The sequence below is a fragment of the Phycodurus eques genome, chromosome 19, assembly GCF_024500275.1.
Source record: "Phycodurus eques isolate BA_2022a chromosome 19, UOR_Pequ_1.1, whole genome shotgun sequence".
NCBI lineage: Eukaryota > Metazoa > Chordata > Actinopteri > Syngnathiformes > Syngnathidae > Phycodurus > Phycodurus eques.
Genome location: NC_084543.1, coordinates 15,865,637 through 15,883,598, shown reverse-complemented (window position 1 = coordinate 15,883,598; position 17,962 = coordinate 15,865,637). Strand labels below are relative to the sequence as shown.

The window sequence follows — 17,962 nt, the reverse complement described above, 5'->3', positions numbered from 1 at the left end:
CCGTCTTATGAATGTATGTTTTTGGAATGCAGGAGGATCTTGGAGCACCCAGAATTAAAATCCAAAACCTCAAAACTTTGAGGCAGACATGCTAACCACTTGTTTACCGTACTGCAGATTGCTGGATGGATGGATGGATGGACAGACAGACAGAGAGAGATAGGTAGATCGATTAATTGATTGATTCAGGGCCATTTTAAGCAATTGCTGAGTTGCATGTGGAAAGCTGTTTTTGAGGTTTCCGTGAAAGCAACACCTTACTTCATTACCGGTGCAGGGATCTCATTTAAAGTGCATCCCATGTCTGCAACACACAAAAATGAGCAGGAACAGATAAAGCATGGTGACGGACGCACAGGATTGCTTATCCATGTACTCTTATGTGTACAAGTGTTGCTGAAATGCTTCAGCGAATCATTATCCACTAAAAGTACATGTCCCATCTTGGTGCTAGCCAGGAGCCAATCAGAGGTAGATAAATATTTATCGTTCCATAAATACAATTGACACAATACTTTTTTTTCGGACTCGATACATTTTCATTGTTGTGGTAACAAACGGCGTGCTGTTCACGACTCAGCCAGCGGTTGGCGGAACGGCTTTGGCTCCATAGATGCACAGACCTGGAACACTTTAGAGAAAGTTAACTATTTATTAAGTTTGCTAGCCCGTGAGCTAACTAGCTAGTGAGCTAAGGAGCTAAACAGCTCTCTCTGACTCGTGGCGACATACAGGTCACTAACTGGCGGACCGCTGACCGTGTCTGGACCCAGAAGCAGTCCGATACGTACCCACACCATAGCCAAAAACTAAAGGTTATCATTCAAGACACACGGGGCGCTTCTATTTTAAGTGACGCAAAATATTACAGGCTTTTCGGTAGTGATGAACCGTGCCAACCAATTACATGAGTTCGGCTACTCCCTTCAGCCAATCAAATCTGCATCTCAGGCCATAATCACTTTTTGCGCACAGCCCAGACAGGGACAAGGTGAAACGTAGCAGGGGAGAGAGAAAGAGACTCAGCGTTTAAGTTGAGTTAAAGACAGAGAAAGATCAGAAAATGACCGATAAAGGAAGAAAACATTTGGAACAGTGCTAAAAGTGGAACAGTCAATGTCATTTTTGTTACTTCTCAGTGGGAAGTTCCCACTGGGAGCACTTATTAAAAGTGCATACGTGAAACGCCATTATGAAACAAAACAAAGGTTTGAACAAACAATCTCTAAAACTGTTTATTTGTTAAGATTTGTTAAATTTAAATAAGTGTATGTAAAATCGTTTGAGACTTCACTGTCGTGTCCAGATGCCAAACAGAATAGCGGAAACTCAAACTTTAATTTTCTCATGTTTAGCATTTTATTTGAACACATAACTTTCTCTTTTTATTTACTTTCTCTTATTGTGAAATGCAGCCCTACTTTTATTTAGTAAATGACACACAGTCGTGCTCATACTATATCTTAGATTACCAGGGCAGAATTTGTAAGATGTGTACAGTTCTTTATTATGCTCTCATGTCATTATATCAGTGGCATTAAAGAAAATACTTCCACGATACTATCGTTTATCGTGAAAATTTTTGGGAAACTATATTGTTCTAAAAAATTTGCTATCGTGAGAGGCCTAAACACGTCAAGTCAAGCATATTTGTGTAGCTCTTTATCACAAAAGACACTCAAAGGTCTTCAAAGGCCCACAGTGGGCAATGATTGACGACATCCCCGAATCTAAACCCCCCAATCGGACCAGAAAAAACTCAAAACCCCATCCATCCATCAATTTTCAACACCACTTATCCTCACTAGGGTCGCTGGTATGCTGGAGAATATCCCAGCTAACTGCGGGCAGGAGGCGGGGTACACCCTGAACTGTTCGACAGCCAATTGCAAGCCCCATAGAAACAAACAACCATTAGCTCTCACAATCATACCAACAGACAATTTAGAGTCTTCAATCAACCTACCGTGCATGATTTTGGGATGTGGGAGGAAACCGGAGTACCCAGAGAAAACCCACGCTGGCACAAGGAGAACGTGCAAACTCGACACAGGCGAGGTCGGATTTGAATCCGCTTCCTCAGAACTATGAGGCAGATGTGCTAACCAGTTGTCCACTCTCAAAACCTGGAGAAAAATTAAACCTTCAGAAGGGACCGCAGATGACCAGGCTGCAATGGATGTCGAGTGGGCAACGTGTCACATAGTCTGGTGCTGTGCAATGTTCATTACGATGACAAGATGCTGTACAATGTTGTTTAAGATGACATAAGAGTCCATTTAAAGAGAAAAAGTGCTGCAGGGTAGATGCCTTGGGTGGTTCTGCCTCAGAACCTAGCCTGTTTGTTCGGAGCAGAATGCTCCATTGCAACGACTCCAGGGTAAGTGGTCCACCTCAGATCTTGTTTCATTTGGTCGGTGCAGAATCCATGCAGCAACAGCCTCACATTTGGTCATCACCACCTGCTCGGAGAAGTGTGTGTGTGTGTGGGGGGGGGGGGGACAAGCGGCAGTAAAAACAGGCCAACATGTACTTTAACTAAATGCCAAAGAGTAGGAGTAAGTCTTAAGTCGGGATTCAAAAATTTCTACAGAGGTAGGGCATTCCAGAGTACTTGTCACGATCGGCAATGCCGTATGGGCAGATCCCAAAAAATAGACTCCATGTCAGAGGTCCGAACAATTTTAATTAAATGGCAGAGCATGTGATGGCGAGACATACGAAACTAAAGGAACTCACAACAAGAGAGAATCAAAAACAGATAACGCAGGGAGACACGACAAACGGTCCGTGTGGTATAATCGTATTGAGCCTAAATTTGGACAGCGGTCAGAACGGCGGCAAACACGGGGCAAAAACGAGTGAATATTCCGATGCCCACACACTGTCACGGTGCCCCCTAAAAAGGCTGATGATTACAATGCATGACAGGTGCGTCACCGATGTCCATGCCCACCCAGACACTGCAACACAAAGAAAAACAACTTGAAACACAGGGCCATGACAGTATCCCCCCCTCAAAGGACACCCTCTCCACCCGACTTCTGCGGGTGGAGAGGGTGGAAGGCCCGGAGAAGGGACGGATCTAGGATCCAAGAGCGGGGAACCCAGGAACACTCCTTAGGGCCGTAACCCTCCCAGTCGACCAAATACTGCACACCCCTGCCCCTTCTTCTGGAATCCAATAGTTCACCCACCGTGTATACTGGCTCACCATCAACCATCCGCGGAGGAGGAGGAGGAGGCACCGCTGGAGGACACAGGGGGCTGGAGGAAACCGGTTTGAGCAAGGAGACATGGAATACTGGGTGAACTTTCATGGTGGGAGGGAGCCGAAGTTTTTTAGAACCCCCGGCCAAATGCAAATCTCATGTGGACAACCAGACCTTCTCACCAGGACGGTAGGGAGGAGCTGAGATCCGATGACGATCAGCTAACTGCCTGTTGCGAGCCTCAGTACGGGACAAGGCCCCCCTTGCATCCCGCCACACCCGACGAGCCCTTCGGAGATGGACCTGTACAGACGGGACGACCACCTCCCTCTCCTGAGAAGGGAACAACGGCGGCTGGTAACCGTATGCAGTCATGAAAGGCGAGCGTCCAGTAGCAGAGCAAACGAGGGTGTTATGCGCATATTCCACCCAAGGCAGGTGAGAAGACCAGTTAGCTGGGATATGGGAGGAGTGCTGATGGCAAACACAGCGAAGAGCAGCCTCCACATCTTGATTCGCCCTCTCAGCCTAGCCGTTGGTCTGTGGGTGGAAACCGGATGAACGACTGGAGGACGCCCCCAGCGCTTTGCAGAACAACCTCCAGACCCGAGAGACGAACTGCGGCCCCCTGTCAGACACCAGATCAGCAGGAATACCATGAACTCGGAAGACATGGTCGACAAGGAGATAAGCAGTCTCAAAGGAGGACGGCAGCTTCGGCAGAGCAACGAAATGGGCCATCTTGGAAAATCTGTCGACAACACTCAGGATGACTGAGTTCCCTCCAGACAGCGGAAGGCCCGTGATGAAGTCCAAGGCGACGTGGGACCAGGGGCGGGAAGGAATGGGCAGTGGACGAAGAAGACCAGCTGGAGGACGATGGGACATCTTGCTACGGGCACACACTGAGCATGCCGCAACATATTCTTTAACGTCCCTGCGTAGTCCCTGCCACCAGAACCGTTGGGAAATGAGGAAAAGTGTCCGACTGACCCCAGGATGGCAAGCGACTCTAGAAGTGTGTCCCCACTTCAACACATCTGGACGTAAAACGACCGGAACAAACAATTTGCCATCAGGAACACCTCCCGGTGCCTGGACGTCCCTCCCCGCCTCCTCCACCTTCTTCTCAACCTCCCACTGAAGCGCTCCCACCACCCGGGTCCCAGGTAGAATGGTCTCCACAACAGGCTGAACAGCAGCCGGGCCATGCAGCCTAGACAAGGCGTCTGTCATGAACGGAACAGAGGATAGGACCCAAAAATCGTCCCTGGCGCAGCAGCATCTGTCGGGCTCGCTCCCAGGGCCTCCTGCAGGTCCTCCTGCAGCGTCTCACCAAGGTTAATGCCGCTGGAACTGTGGACTCAGGGGCTATGGCAGGAAACAGAGATGGTTGGTAACCATGCACAACGTGAAAAGTGGATGCAGAGGGGAGGCAATTGTGGGAGAATTCAACCCAAACCAATTTCCGAGACATCGGAGCCCAGTCTCCAGGTCCTGGTTCAGCCTTTCGGTTTGGCCGTTGGTTTCAGGATGAAACCCAGATGACAGACTGACGGTAGCACCTATGAGATTGCAAAACTCCTTCCAAAATTGCGAAATGAATTGGGGACCCCTATCAGACATTCTTGGGGAAACCATGGAACTTGAAAACCTGATTAATCATCAGCTCGGCAGTGTCTTTAGCTGAGGGGAGTTTTGGAAGTGCAATGAAGTGTGCCATCTTAGAGAACCTGTCAACAACTGTAAGAATGGTGGTATTGCCTTTAGAGGCCGGTAATCCTGTCACAAAGTCTACGGAAATGTCTGACCAAGGACGTTGTGGTATTGGCAGGGGTTGCAACTCCCCAGAAGGACGTTGATGAGAGGGCTTGTTGGCAGCACATACCTGGCAAGCATTGACATAATCAATAACATCCCTCCTAACATTAGGCCACCAAAAGCGCTGTTCGACCACTGATTGAGTCTTGGCAATGCCTGGGTGACATACAGTGCGGTTCATGTGAGCCCAGTGGATGACTCTTCCCCTTAAGGTCGGAACCACATAAAGCCTGTTTTCAGGGCAATCGTCAGGGCTAGGAGTGTCTTTCAGAGCCCCTTTAACCGCCATTTCAATGTCCCAAACAAAAGCGGAAATAAAACATGACTTGGGCAAAATAGTCTTTGGGTCGGACAAAGAATTCTCTTTGGAGAAAATGCGTGACAAAGCATCTGGCTTACCATTTTTAGAACCGGGTCGGTAGGATAGCGTGAAATTAAATCTAGTACAGAACAGAGCCCATCTAGCCTGCCTCGCATTTAATCTTTTAGCAGTCTTAATATACTCAAGGTTCTTGTGATCTGTCCATACTAAAAACGGAGTCTGTGCCCCTTCTAGCCAGTGCCTCCACTCCATCAAGGCCACCTTGACTGCCAGCAGTTCACGGTCACCAATGTCATAATTTTTCTCAGCTGGGGTCAGTTTTTTGGAGAGAAAAGCACAAGGATGTAATTTATCATCCTTGAGAGATTTCTGGGAGAGCACTGCTCCTATTCCGGCATCAGACGCATCGACTTCTACCACAAACTGCTGTTGGAGATCTGGCAAAGTAAGGATGGGAGCAGAGGTAAAGCTCGACTTAAGTTTTTGAAACGCTGCCTGACAAAGCGGGTTCCATGCAAAAGGTTTGTGTGGCGAGGTAAGATCATGCAAAGGAGAGGTTATAGAACTGAAATTCCTGATGAATTTTCTGTAGAAGTTTGCGAACCCTAAGAACCTTTGTACATCTTTGCGTGACGTGGGAGTAGGCCAATTAATTACTGCATCGACTTTGCAAGGGTCCATTTTGACTTCACCTTGAGCCAGGACAAAACCCAGAAAAGAAACTGACGCCTTGTGGAACTCACATTTCTCAGCTTTAACATATAGTTGGTTCTGCAGTAACTGCTGCAAAACAGAGCGGAAATGAATAATGTGAGTCTCCTCATCCGGGGAGAAAATCAAAATGTCATCCAAATAAACAAAAACATAAACATTCAGCATGTCACGCAGGACATCATTGACAAGGTTCTGGAAAACAGCTGGAGCGTTAGTAAGCCCAAAAGGTATTACCAAATATTCATAATGTCCTGTTGGTGTGTTAAATGCTGTTTTCCATTCATCCCCCTCCCTTATTCTGACTAGATGATATGCATTTCTTAAGTCCAGTTTGGTGAAAACCTTGGCTCCCTCCAGGAACTCAAAGGCGGTGGAGATGAGAGGAAGAGGGTACCTGTTTTTTACAGTGATCTCGTTGAGACCCCGGTAATCGATACAGGGTCGCAGGGTCTTGTCTTTCTTGTCCACAAAGAAAAATCCTGCTCCTGCAGGGGATGAAGATGGGCGAATGATCCCGGCTGCCAGTGATTCCTCCACGTACTCCTTCATGGCCTTGTGTTCCGGCCCTGAAAGAGAGAACAACCTCCCTCGTGGGGGTGTGGTTCCAGGCAGCAAGTCAATAGCACAGTCATAAGGTCTGTGAGGTGGAAGGGATTTGGCCTTGGACTTGGAAAAAACTTCTTTAATATCCTGGTAACAGGTGGGCACTTGAGATAAATCAGGATCCCCAGATGGGGTCTGTGGATTGTCCTTAGAAACATGACCCTGAACATCACATGGCGGCTTGAAACAGTTCCGGGCGCAATTGCTGCCCCATGACATAACCTGCCCAGAGGACCAGTCAATGTGGGGGTTATGTAATCTCAACCATGGGTTCACTAAAATAAGGTCATGATTTATGGCGTCAAAAACATGAAAACTAATGCGTTCCGAGTGAGAATCGGGAAATGTCAATGTGAGTGTTTGAGTGCGGTGAGTGATCTTGCCCATAAAACTGCCGTCTGCAGCATAGGTGTTGCGGTGGCGTTTTATTTCAAAGGTTCTAAGGTGCATACGTCTAACGAGGATGGAGTTGAGTAAGTTTGCGTCAGAACCAGAGTCAATTAATACAGGTGTATGAATTTCTTGATCAGGAGAGCATAGTGTCACTTTAGGAAGAACCCGTGTAGGGTCTTCCTTCATCAAATTCAGACTCACCTCTCCCGTGCCCTTGCTACAGGCACCGGCAACTTTGACGTGACAGTTGCTCACGGAATGACCCAACTGACCACAGTAGAAGCAATGCCCTTCCCTCAGACGGAACCTGCCCAGTTGCATGGGTTCCTCCGTGGGGACGTTAGCCAGTGGGTTGAGACCGGAACCAGGGGATCTGCCTTGGTTTGGCTGGTCACCGAGGCTTGTCCTCAAAGTGCGCGGTGACGCAGCCTTCCGCCGATCTCCATCCAGCTCGCGATCCAAAAGCCTCTTGTCGATTTTTACGGCGAGAGCGATGAGAGTGTCCAAGTCGGTCGGCAGGTCTAGCGGGACTAAATGATCCTTGACGGCGGGGGATAGTCCTTGAAAAAAGGCATCGAGTAGCGCCCGATTATTCCAATGACTCTCAGCTGCTAGAATGCGAAACTCAATCGCGTAATCTGACACCCTGCGCATGCCTTGTCGTAAGGTGACAAGGGAGCGAGCTGCCTCACGAATCAGGAGTGGAAAATTGAAAAATTTGCTCCATAGTCTTTACGAAAAAAGCCCATGAATGACACGTGGCGGAATTGCGGCTCCATTCAGCAGTAGCCCACGCCTCCGCACGACCAGTCAGGTGGGAAATGACGAAAGCGATCTTTGCCCACTCAGTGGGGAAGGCAGCTGCCTGGAGCTCAAAGTGGAGTTCGCACTGCGTGATGAACGGCTTAATGTTCCCAGAATTTCCAGAGAACCTCTCCGGTCGAGAGAGCTGTGGGCAGACAGCAGCGGAGGTGGCAGGTGGCTGCATGTTGACTGTTTCACATGGAAATACCGTGGCGGTATTGGGTGTGGTGCCAACTGGTTCCTTTTCTTGGATAATTTTCATAAGAAGTTCAAACTGTGAGGCCACCTGTCTCATCATATTGTCCTGATGCCTTGACAGTCCCTCTAGATGAAGGTGGAGGGCAGCAAGCTGCTCATCCTGCTTCGAGAGGCGTCGACCCTGCGCTTGAAGGGCTTTGCGCACCGGGTCTGAGTCTGCTGGGTCCATGTTATGGCCAGTTCGTTCTGTCATGAACGGAACAGAGGATACGACCCAAAAATGCACGACTCCAAACCAAATGGACAGTTTCCAAAAAGAGAGGTTTAATAGACGGGCATTGGTCGGTACACAGGCAGGCAATCCAAGAAAGGCAACAGTATCCAAAAACATGAGGCAAAGAGGCAAGGTCGATAATCGGAACAGGGTCAAAGTCTTACTGTGAGTCTGTGACAAGGAATGCTGGAACGTGACGACAAGGTACAACGAACTGGCAACGAGTGGGAATGAGACACAAGGTTAAATACAATCGGTAATTAGGTATGAACGAGGCACAGGTGGTGAAGATGCTCACAGGAGCAGGTGTGTGAGAAACGAGAGAGAGGAAGACAAAACCTGGAACACACGCACACACACACACAGACACACACACACACACACACATGACAACATCAGGTTTGCCGTTCTTCAACCCAGGGCGGTAAGTGATGATGAAGTCGAAACGGGTAAGGAACAGGGCCCAACGTGCTTGACGGGGGTTGAGTCTTTTAGCAGTCTGGAGGTAAGACAGGTTCTTATGGTTGGTGAAAACTTGAAAAGGTTCCTTCGTACCCTCCAGCCAATGCCTCCACTCCTGCAGCGCCAGGACAATGGCCAGCAGCTCTCTATTTCCCACATCGTAATTGGCCTCTGCAGGGCTCAGGCGTCTAGAGAAGAAGGCGCAGGGGTGTAGCCTCTGGTCGACCGGGGACCTCTGGGACAGGACCGCCCCCACACCTGAATCAGATGCCTCCACCTCGACAACAAAAGGAATGTCAGGATTAGGATGATGTAACACAGGAGCCTTCACAAACAATTGTTTAATATGATCAAAAGTCACTTCTGCCTTAGGGGTCCATACAAATGGTATTTTATTGGAAGTAAGTCTCGTCAGAGGTCCCACTTCAAGGCTGTAATCACGTATAAATCGCCTATAAAAATTAGCAAAACCCAAAAACCAAAGTTGGCCAATCAACCACAGCCTGGATCTTGGCTGGATCGGCCCGAAGCTGGCCCTTCTCCACAATGAACTCCAAAAACTGTACCGACTCCGCATGGAACTCACACTTCTCAGCCTTGACGTAAAGACGGTTTTCCGTCAAGCGCTGCAACACCATGCGGACATGTTGGCGATGTTCACGTAGATCACGGGAAAAGATTAAGATGTCGTCCAAGTACACAAAACAGAATACATTTATCATGTCCCGGAGCACATCATTAATAAGACACTGAAACACAGCGGGTGCATTCGTGAGTCCAAAAGGCATGACTAAGTACTCAAAATGACCTAATGGAGTATTGAACGCAGTCTTCCACTCATCTCCCTCCTTCATCCTCACCAGGTGATAGGCATTTCGCAGATCTAATTTTGTGAACACCTTTGCAGACTGCAAAGGGGCAAACGGCGAGTCCAACAGCGGGAGAGGATACTTATTTTTTATCGTGATGTCGTTAAGACCCCGGAAATCGACACAGGGTCACAGGGTCCCATCCTTTTTATCGATAAAAAAAAAATCCGGCGCCCACTGGCGACGATGAGGGACGAATCAACCCAGCAGCTAGCGAAGTGGAAATATAAGTCTTTAATGCCTCTTGCTCAGGCTTGGAAATCTGATACAGCCTCGCACATGGTAGTGGAGCCTCGGGAATCAACTCTACGGAACAGTCGTATGGACGATGCGGAGGCAAAGACTGGGCGCGATCCTTACTGAACACTAGTTGCAAATCATGGTACTCAGCCGGTACTTTAGCCAAATCGATGTGCTCGTCTTGAACACGGGGGGTGGTAGTCAACATGGCAGACTGCAGACAATGGGAATGACAAAATAGGCTCCAATTCACAATCTGTCGTTGATCCCAATTAATATCTGGATTATGAAGTTTTAACCACGTTAATCCCAGCACAACTGGAGCAGATTGACAGGGCATTACAAAAAATCGCCGCGATTCGATGTGGTTACCCGAGAGCTTTAAACACAGTGGAGCCGTAATGTGTGTTGTAACCGCCAGGAGACGCCCATCCAAATCAAGAACTTTTCTCGGTTTGCTAAGTCTGTACAGTGGACAATTTAGAGTCTCTATCACACAGGAGTCCACAAAACACTCATCAGCTCCGGAGTCAATTAATCCGGAAACCTTCACACTGCCGCCAAATCCCGATACTTCGCCTGGCAATTGTAGTCTCTTGTTGTTCGATCCAGTTCTCAATTCACCGGGTACCAAGTCTTCATCAAAATACTCACACGATGAGACGTTCTTTCCGGAGGCAGAAGGCGCTGTCACCACCACCTGGCCGCTCTGCTTGGAACGCGTAGCGTCACTTCCCCGTGAAGGTCTCGCCATGCAGGTGGATACCTTGTGTCCTGGTCGGCCGCAGTACAGACACGCCCCCGCTCTCGTGTCTCTGACGTTCCGTCTCCGCCAGTCGCCCCCCGCCAAGTTGCATCGGCTCCTCCACGGCCAGGGCCGGCTCCCTCGTCGACGCCGAGGTGGATGGGGGAACACAGGCGGCGTCTTCCATGGCGGACGAAGAATGTCCCGGGGAAGCGGACTCAAAAAAAATGCGCCGTTCAGCCGCCCGCTCGCGCTGCCGTTCCCTCAGTCGATTGTCCAGTCTAATGGCTAGTCCGATCAACTCCTCCAAATGAGTGGTCTCGTCCCGGGCCGCCAACTCATCTTTGACGGCAGGACAGAGTCCCCGACGAAAAATGCCGCTCAACGCAACATCGTCGAATCCACTCTCTGCTGCCAGGATGCGGAACGAAATGGAGTATTCGGCTACTGACAAGTCCCCCTGCGAATGGTCCAACAACCGGCTACCGGCTTCCTTGCCCTTGACGGGGTGATCAAAAACTCTCCTCAGTTCAGATTGGAATGCCGAGAAGGAGGAACGTAACGCTGGGTTGGCGCTCCTGACCGCCATCGCCCACGATGCCGCTTACCCGTAAGTAGACTCATTATAAAAGCCACCTTCGTCTTATCCTGGGCATACGTGACCGGTTGTTGGTCAAATACTAGGGTACATTGATAAATAAATTGACCGCAGCCGCCGAGCTCCCCAGCATAACGAGGTGGATTTGGGAGACAAGCTTCCCTGGCGGGTGGCACAGGCGGCCACCGTGTTGGTGGCGGGTGCTTTTGCCAGAACCGGAGGTAATCCAAGTGCACACACCTGATCAACCCGAGAACTCAGTGTACTGAGATGGGTCGTTAACGCCGTAATTGCCTCCCTGAGCTCGTGTAACGATGTCTCGTGTCTTCCTACCAAATGTCCCTGACTTGCCAACGCGTGGCGAAAAGAGTCTGAGTTTGTGGGATCCATTTCTGGTCGGAATATTCTGTCATGATCGGCAATGCCGTAAGGGCAGATCCCAAAAAATAGACTCCAGGTCAGAGGTCCGAACAATTTTAATTAAATGGCAGAGCATGTGATGGCGAGACATACGACCGCAGGGAGACACGACAAACGGTCCATGTGGTATAATTGTATTGAGCCTAAATTTGGACAGCGGTCAGAACGGCGGCAAACACGGGGCAAAAATGAGTGAATATTCCGACGCCCACACACTGTCACGGTGCCCCCTAAAAAGTCTGATGATTACAATGCATGACAGGTGCGTCACCGATGTCCACGCCCACCCAGACACTGCAACACAAAGAAAAACAACTTGAAACACAGGGCCATGACAGTACTGGAGCCCAAATAGAAAATGCTCTGGAGCCAGCAGACTTCTTTCTGACTCTCTGAGTCACCAAAAAGACCAGTGTGTTGCGAACCTAGGTTTCGGCACAGAACATACGGTAACACTAAATCAGTGCGACACGAGGGTGATAAGCCATGTAATATTTTGTAGGCAGGCTTGGGGAGTAACGGAATACATGTAGCGCCATTACGTCTTCAGAATAGTAAACACAATTTAACTGTAATCCAGTACAGTTCCAGAAAAATATGTAAATGTAATCAGATTAAAGGGACATTTATAACAAAATTGGAATATTTCGCAGGATTACATTTTTAACGCGGGCAGAGAGTGGCTGGTTGTTGATTTGAGCCCTCGACCTCTCTCAAACTCGTGCGCCGAGCAACCTTTTTGGGAGTTTAGCAGTGCAAGAAGTGGAATAAGTGGTCACAATGGACCTCATTGGAATATGTTTTTTTTGTTGGCCAACAGTTAAATTACGCTGGCCACTGTATGTTTGTGTTGTCTTCTCAAACGCGGCCAGTTTAAAAGCAAATTGAAGAGTATGGATGTGACTGTTATGATTGTATATTCACTGGAGGGTTTATTCATTTTAGTGGTGATGGTTTAGTGGTACATTCGCCTGACTTCGGAGCAGGCAGCATGGGTTCAGTTCCCACTCAGTGACGGTGTGAATGTGAGTGCGAATGGTTGTCCGTGTCTATATGTGCCCTGCAACTGACTGGCCACCAGTTCAGGATGTAGTCTGCCATTCACCCAAAGTCAGCTGGGATAGGCTCCAGCATCCCGTGTCCCTTAACAGGATAAGCGGTACTGAAAATGGCTAGATGGATTTATTCATTTTGGATAACACTCTGTGATGTCAGTTATCCCAACTGCTAGAGAGGCTATAGAAGGAGCTAGTATAGCCCTACAGCCGAACCTTGTGAGTAAATACTTCACTATGCCGTCACCGATCACCCACTGCTTGACTTATTTAAACACTGTACTGTATTGCCAATACCAGCTGCTAAACTTGTGACCGGGAATGAAATAGTTTTTCCGCGACCATGACATTTCAAAATTACATGTGTGCATGCGCGCATGTGTCAAACTAGATCTTTTTTTCCCATTTCACTCTTAATAACAAAAGACTAGTCATGGAAAGGATTTAACACTTCATGAAGCTCGTAAATCTAATTTCCCTCATGGGATGAATAAAGTATCCATCCATCCAACTAGTAACTGGATCGGAATACATTTTTAAAGTAACCCTCCCAACCCTGTTTATAAGTCAGTAACAAAACCTTAAAATCACATCTTAAGTGGACCAGCAGCCAATGCAATTTGGCCAGTATTGGAGTAATATGATCAATATTTCTCGTCCTCGTTAAAGGTCTTGCTGCAGAGGGTTGTACGAACTGTAGGATTTTAATACTAGACATGAAGACGAGAAAGCACCATGTTACAATAGTCCAGGTGAGACGTAACAAATGCATGGACGATGATCTCTGCATCACTAATGGGTAGGCCGTTTAGGGTTGGCCTCAGTCGACAAGTGGATCCGAAAGCAGGCAAAAACAATTCTAGAGCCATTCAATAGTTGTATTCAAAAACCAAGGACGCATACAAGCATGCAAAACCACCAAATAAAACTAACTCAAACTACATTGACAAAAGGTCTTCGTGTGGAGACTAATATAAAAGGAAACTAGTAACTATGGGAGGTGGATGGTGCCACAGCGGACGGAAGGTGAATCAAGCTAAAGCAAGCGGAATCTATTAAACACTATGCTGAGAGTAAAACAAAAGCAAATCCTACCTACACAAGGCGGAGAAACAAAATACAAAAAAAAATAAAATAATTGAACCTGCACAAGGTAGCAAACAAAGAGAATCACGGCAGTACTTACTAAAACTTAGAAAAAGTACACTGGTGAACAAGTGATGGCTACCAAACTGTTAGGTCAATGGTGACAAGCAATCTGAGTCAAGAATCCAGCACCTTCCTTCTGCTCTGACAGCAATAATTGCCAACGGGTAGGTGTAGGAAGTTCCGCCCACCAGCATTTTCAAAGGTGACTGTGAACAACCTAAAAAAGAAGTGAACAGGATACAGGAAAACGGGAAGATAACAAGGCCCATCCTATCCGTGTTTTAGCAACATTGTGGAGATGAAAAAAAACCAAAACGGTTTTGCTAATATTGTTAATATTCATTTGAAGGGAGTGAGTTAAGTCATGTATAATGCCGATATCTTTTGCTGAGTCATTTTGGGTAATGGTACTTTTGTCAAAAATCAGACTGGTGTCCTTACACAAGTGCCTGGGTCTAGCAGGGTCAGTAATCAAAAGCTTGTTTTTTTTCCAGGGTTAAGTAGCAAAACGTTACAGGACATCCGTTGTTAAATCTCAACGAGACACGCCTCCAGATTGCAGAAATCGCTTAGGTTAGTTTTAATGCTATGTATAGTTGGCTATCAGCTGCATAACAGTGAAAGCTAATCTTGGATTTGCATATGATATTGCCAAGCAGCAGCATATTAATACTGAACAAGTACTGAGTGTAAGACACTCAAAATGACAATTGCTCTCGGTCTGGATCTTGCCTGTTGGAGTGAGGATGACCATGAAAAAGGTAGCGGAGCAACCTCAAAGCATGTGGCATGTACTTATTGATAATCGAAAGGTAATTGGGACCTCAGTCACCAACAAAACAGTTGGTAACTCATTGTACTGTAATGGACAAAGATCTTGCAGTGCCTGCACAATCCTCCAGTTTAATCTAACCTTAAAGTATCACCAACCAGCCACAGCAGTATGAACGCTTGCACAATAGTCTATTGCCAAATAATCTGCGATGCAGAGATAATAATGTTGAGTTTGTATTGGCACTGTCTGAGAGATATTAATTTAACAATGTTAATTATAATGGTTGAGGTTGCAGTGGTGTATAACTTTACTACATCATACTGACAGCTGCCACATGTGCAGTGAGTAACTAAGCGCTGCACTTGCGCTGTAAACTCTAACCACGACAAAAACATTGTTAAATTATTTACGTCTCTGAAAGTCTCAGTCAAACAGAGCATTATTTTAAATCCACAATACATGATAGTGCATTTCTATTGAATATGATATTGTGGCCAATATTTCGGCTAGTCAGTCTAGTTCTAATTAATCATTAACCATGCTGTTTTTGTCTTCTGATTGCTTCTTTCAATGCAGATGATGCTTATCTTCTGACAGGACTAAACATAGAGGAGATCTATCCAGACACAAGTAGTTTTATCACTTATGATGGCTCAATGACCATCCCTCCATGTTTTGAGACTGCCACGTGGATCCTGATGAACAAGCCAGTTTACGTCACACGCATGCAGGTGAGCCTAAATTGGCTACAGAATTCAGAAATATAGACCGCTCAGCACTGATGACTTTGCTAAAATATAAATGGTCCAATCTGAAGAGTTCAAATGCAAAAACAGTGAAGTGCCTGTTAAACAAAAATAGAGCCACACCTGCTACCAGATGCCCATCACGGCATCATTTGATGGTGCATTTCCTAACCCTGCAAAACCAAATTACTATGTAAAACTTGCTGAAAATAAAGATTTAATTGCAGAAACCGACAAGCCTCAAATGCATTTACCATGATCTAAATTGAATCCAGTCACAATCCCATATGTGTTTGTCATCACGAACTTGTCACGTACATCCTTAAACATGTCTGCGCCCGTTATTTCTTGTTAACTTGCAGCGCAGATAGCTTGGACTGTTCTTGAAAGTGAGCATAAAATATAATCACGTGGAACAGTCCAAGGGAGATAATTTCATGAAACTCGTCAGTGTAGTGGTATGTCGGTTGCAAACGAACCGTTGCAAAGGCTCCCATCATTGACTTCAAGAGCCTTTGAAATGAACGATGGGAGTGGGCTCATGGCTGGGAGCAGTTTTTTTAATGGTTTTTTTTGTCTTTTTTCTGTTCCACAAACAACCTACTTACGTGTACTGTTCACCCATGACTTGAGTTACAGGAGAAAGGACAAGAAAGGGAGCCATCTGTTTATGAATGCCTGTGAGTGTCTACTGCAACTGTTGCGCTAACCAAAGTTCAAACATATGCAAAAATATTACACCCTTTTGATGGTCATTTGTGTTTACATTCTTTTAGTATATACTGTATTTTGTAGCACTTATGAGTAGGTGAATTAATAAAGCAATATAAATAATGCATATTTGATACAATGTACTTTTCAAATAAGCAATTCATTTTACACATAATTTGGTAATAAATTAAATGAAGCAACAACAACAACAAAGATTTAGGTGCCACTCGGAAGCCTAAAGCGGCAGCTCAATTTTAGGAACCGACCCTAAAAACCACCCGGACCACCATCAAGACTGGTTCCAGCCATCAAATGGGGGATTGTAATGGATTTTGACCCTCATTTGAGAGACCAAAGAGCCTTGTCTCCCGTTTTCTCATCCACAAGAAAACCACAACCATTCCTCTGTTCAACCACCAAATAGGCAGGATGTCTGTTTTACATCACAATGACACTCACCCAGATAAAACTGGTTCTTCTTCCCACCTAAAACTCAACAACAAAGGCTTCCCTGTAAGAAGAAGCGACAGATGGCCCCAAAATGTCTGTGACATTTCCTCAGGGCCCACAGTTTACACTGTGGGATGAAGGGTTAGGGATGAATTGATGACTGCTCAACGGAGAACAATCCCTCTTATCACCCAGTGCCAGTGCTTTTCTGCTTTTTTCTCTCATAGGTGAGGTATACCTATGATGAAAATTACAGGCCTCTCTCATCTTTTTAACTGGGAGAACTTGCACAATTGGTAGCTGACTAAATACCTTTTTGCCCCACTGTATAAAATTTAGGAGAAAATGACGACAAACCTTTTATCAGTCTCATAATCTAAAGGTTGCTACATTTTATGAAATACGAGTTCTAGATGACAGAGGCTTACTTAAACTCAAAACACACACAAAACACAACCAAGAGTGGAATTGTATAAAGTATTTAATGAAATCTACGAGGTATCTATAGGGAAACACAAAGAGGCTAACTACAGGAAGAGAATAACACTGATACTGGTGAAAGAAAAATATAGGTGTACAAAAAGGGAAATAGGACATAGTGTGCTGCTGGGCTAAAAATGTGAATGTAAGCGTTTAATGCATTGAGTCTGAGTGAGATGGAGCAAAGTTGGGATTTTGTGTGACGCTAGTAATTTCCCCAAAACTATTAGGCACTCATCTTGTACGTTTTGGCAACGTCTACTCAAAACCGTAGATCAGCTGGTCGGTGGGATGGTCTGTCTCAGTCGTCTCGGGAAGCACGGAGACAGCTTTGGTCCAATGAGAAAAAGGATGCAGAAAAATGAAACAAAAACAAAAGAGGCGGAAGAGAGAAAATTATTGTTCGTCACACCTCGTTGGGAGAATATCACCATCCCCAAGGCCCGCGGTTACCGAGCCGCGTGCCCAAACAAAAGGAAGGGGAGGGGCAGGGGCGGCGGCATAGCCGAGCCGCGCCGAGGAAAAAAAAAGCGCCAGACACGACAGAGGGCTAGACATGAAAGAGCAGGAGGAGGTGGGAGTCAGAGGTTAAATACCCAGGGGGCATGTCTAAGAGGACCGGACAAGACCCCACTCGACTCGAATTTAGTCTACGAGCTTGGCCATAAAAGTGGTGTAAAAATCATATTTTAATATAAAATACTCCCAACTTTTATCTCTTCATTCATAGATCAAGCATATAGAAGGATTGTGTAAATTTTAGCCTTGCCAAATCAATTGTTTATGGTTGAATCATATTTCATGCTATTTGGGGCTTCAAATCAGGACAAAAGGTTCTCAAAGTATTGAAGCTGCACCGGTAAAGTTGACACACTGACACAGACATCTAGGCATACATTTGGAATATTTCTGCAGAGGTCA

The 17,962-nt window shown here is 46.5% G+C and overlaps 1 protein-coding gene across 9 annotated transcripts in view; it reads left to right on the top strand.

Annotated features, from left to right (window-relative positions):
- Window positions 1-17,962, top strand: part of ca10a (carbonic anhydrase Xa) — a 194,547-nt gene that overhangs the window by 134,386 nt on the left and 42,199 nt on the right. For all 9 annotated transcript variants that reach the window (XM_061706012.1, XM_061706005.1, XM_061706011.1 and 6 more), the window contains one exon: window positions 15,231-15,385. In XM_061706012.1, the coding sequence (XP_061561996.1) occupies window positions 15,231-15,385 (155 nt within the window). The remainder of the gene's footprint in view (window positions 1-15,230; window positions 15,386-17,962) is intronic.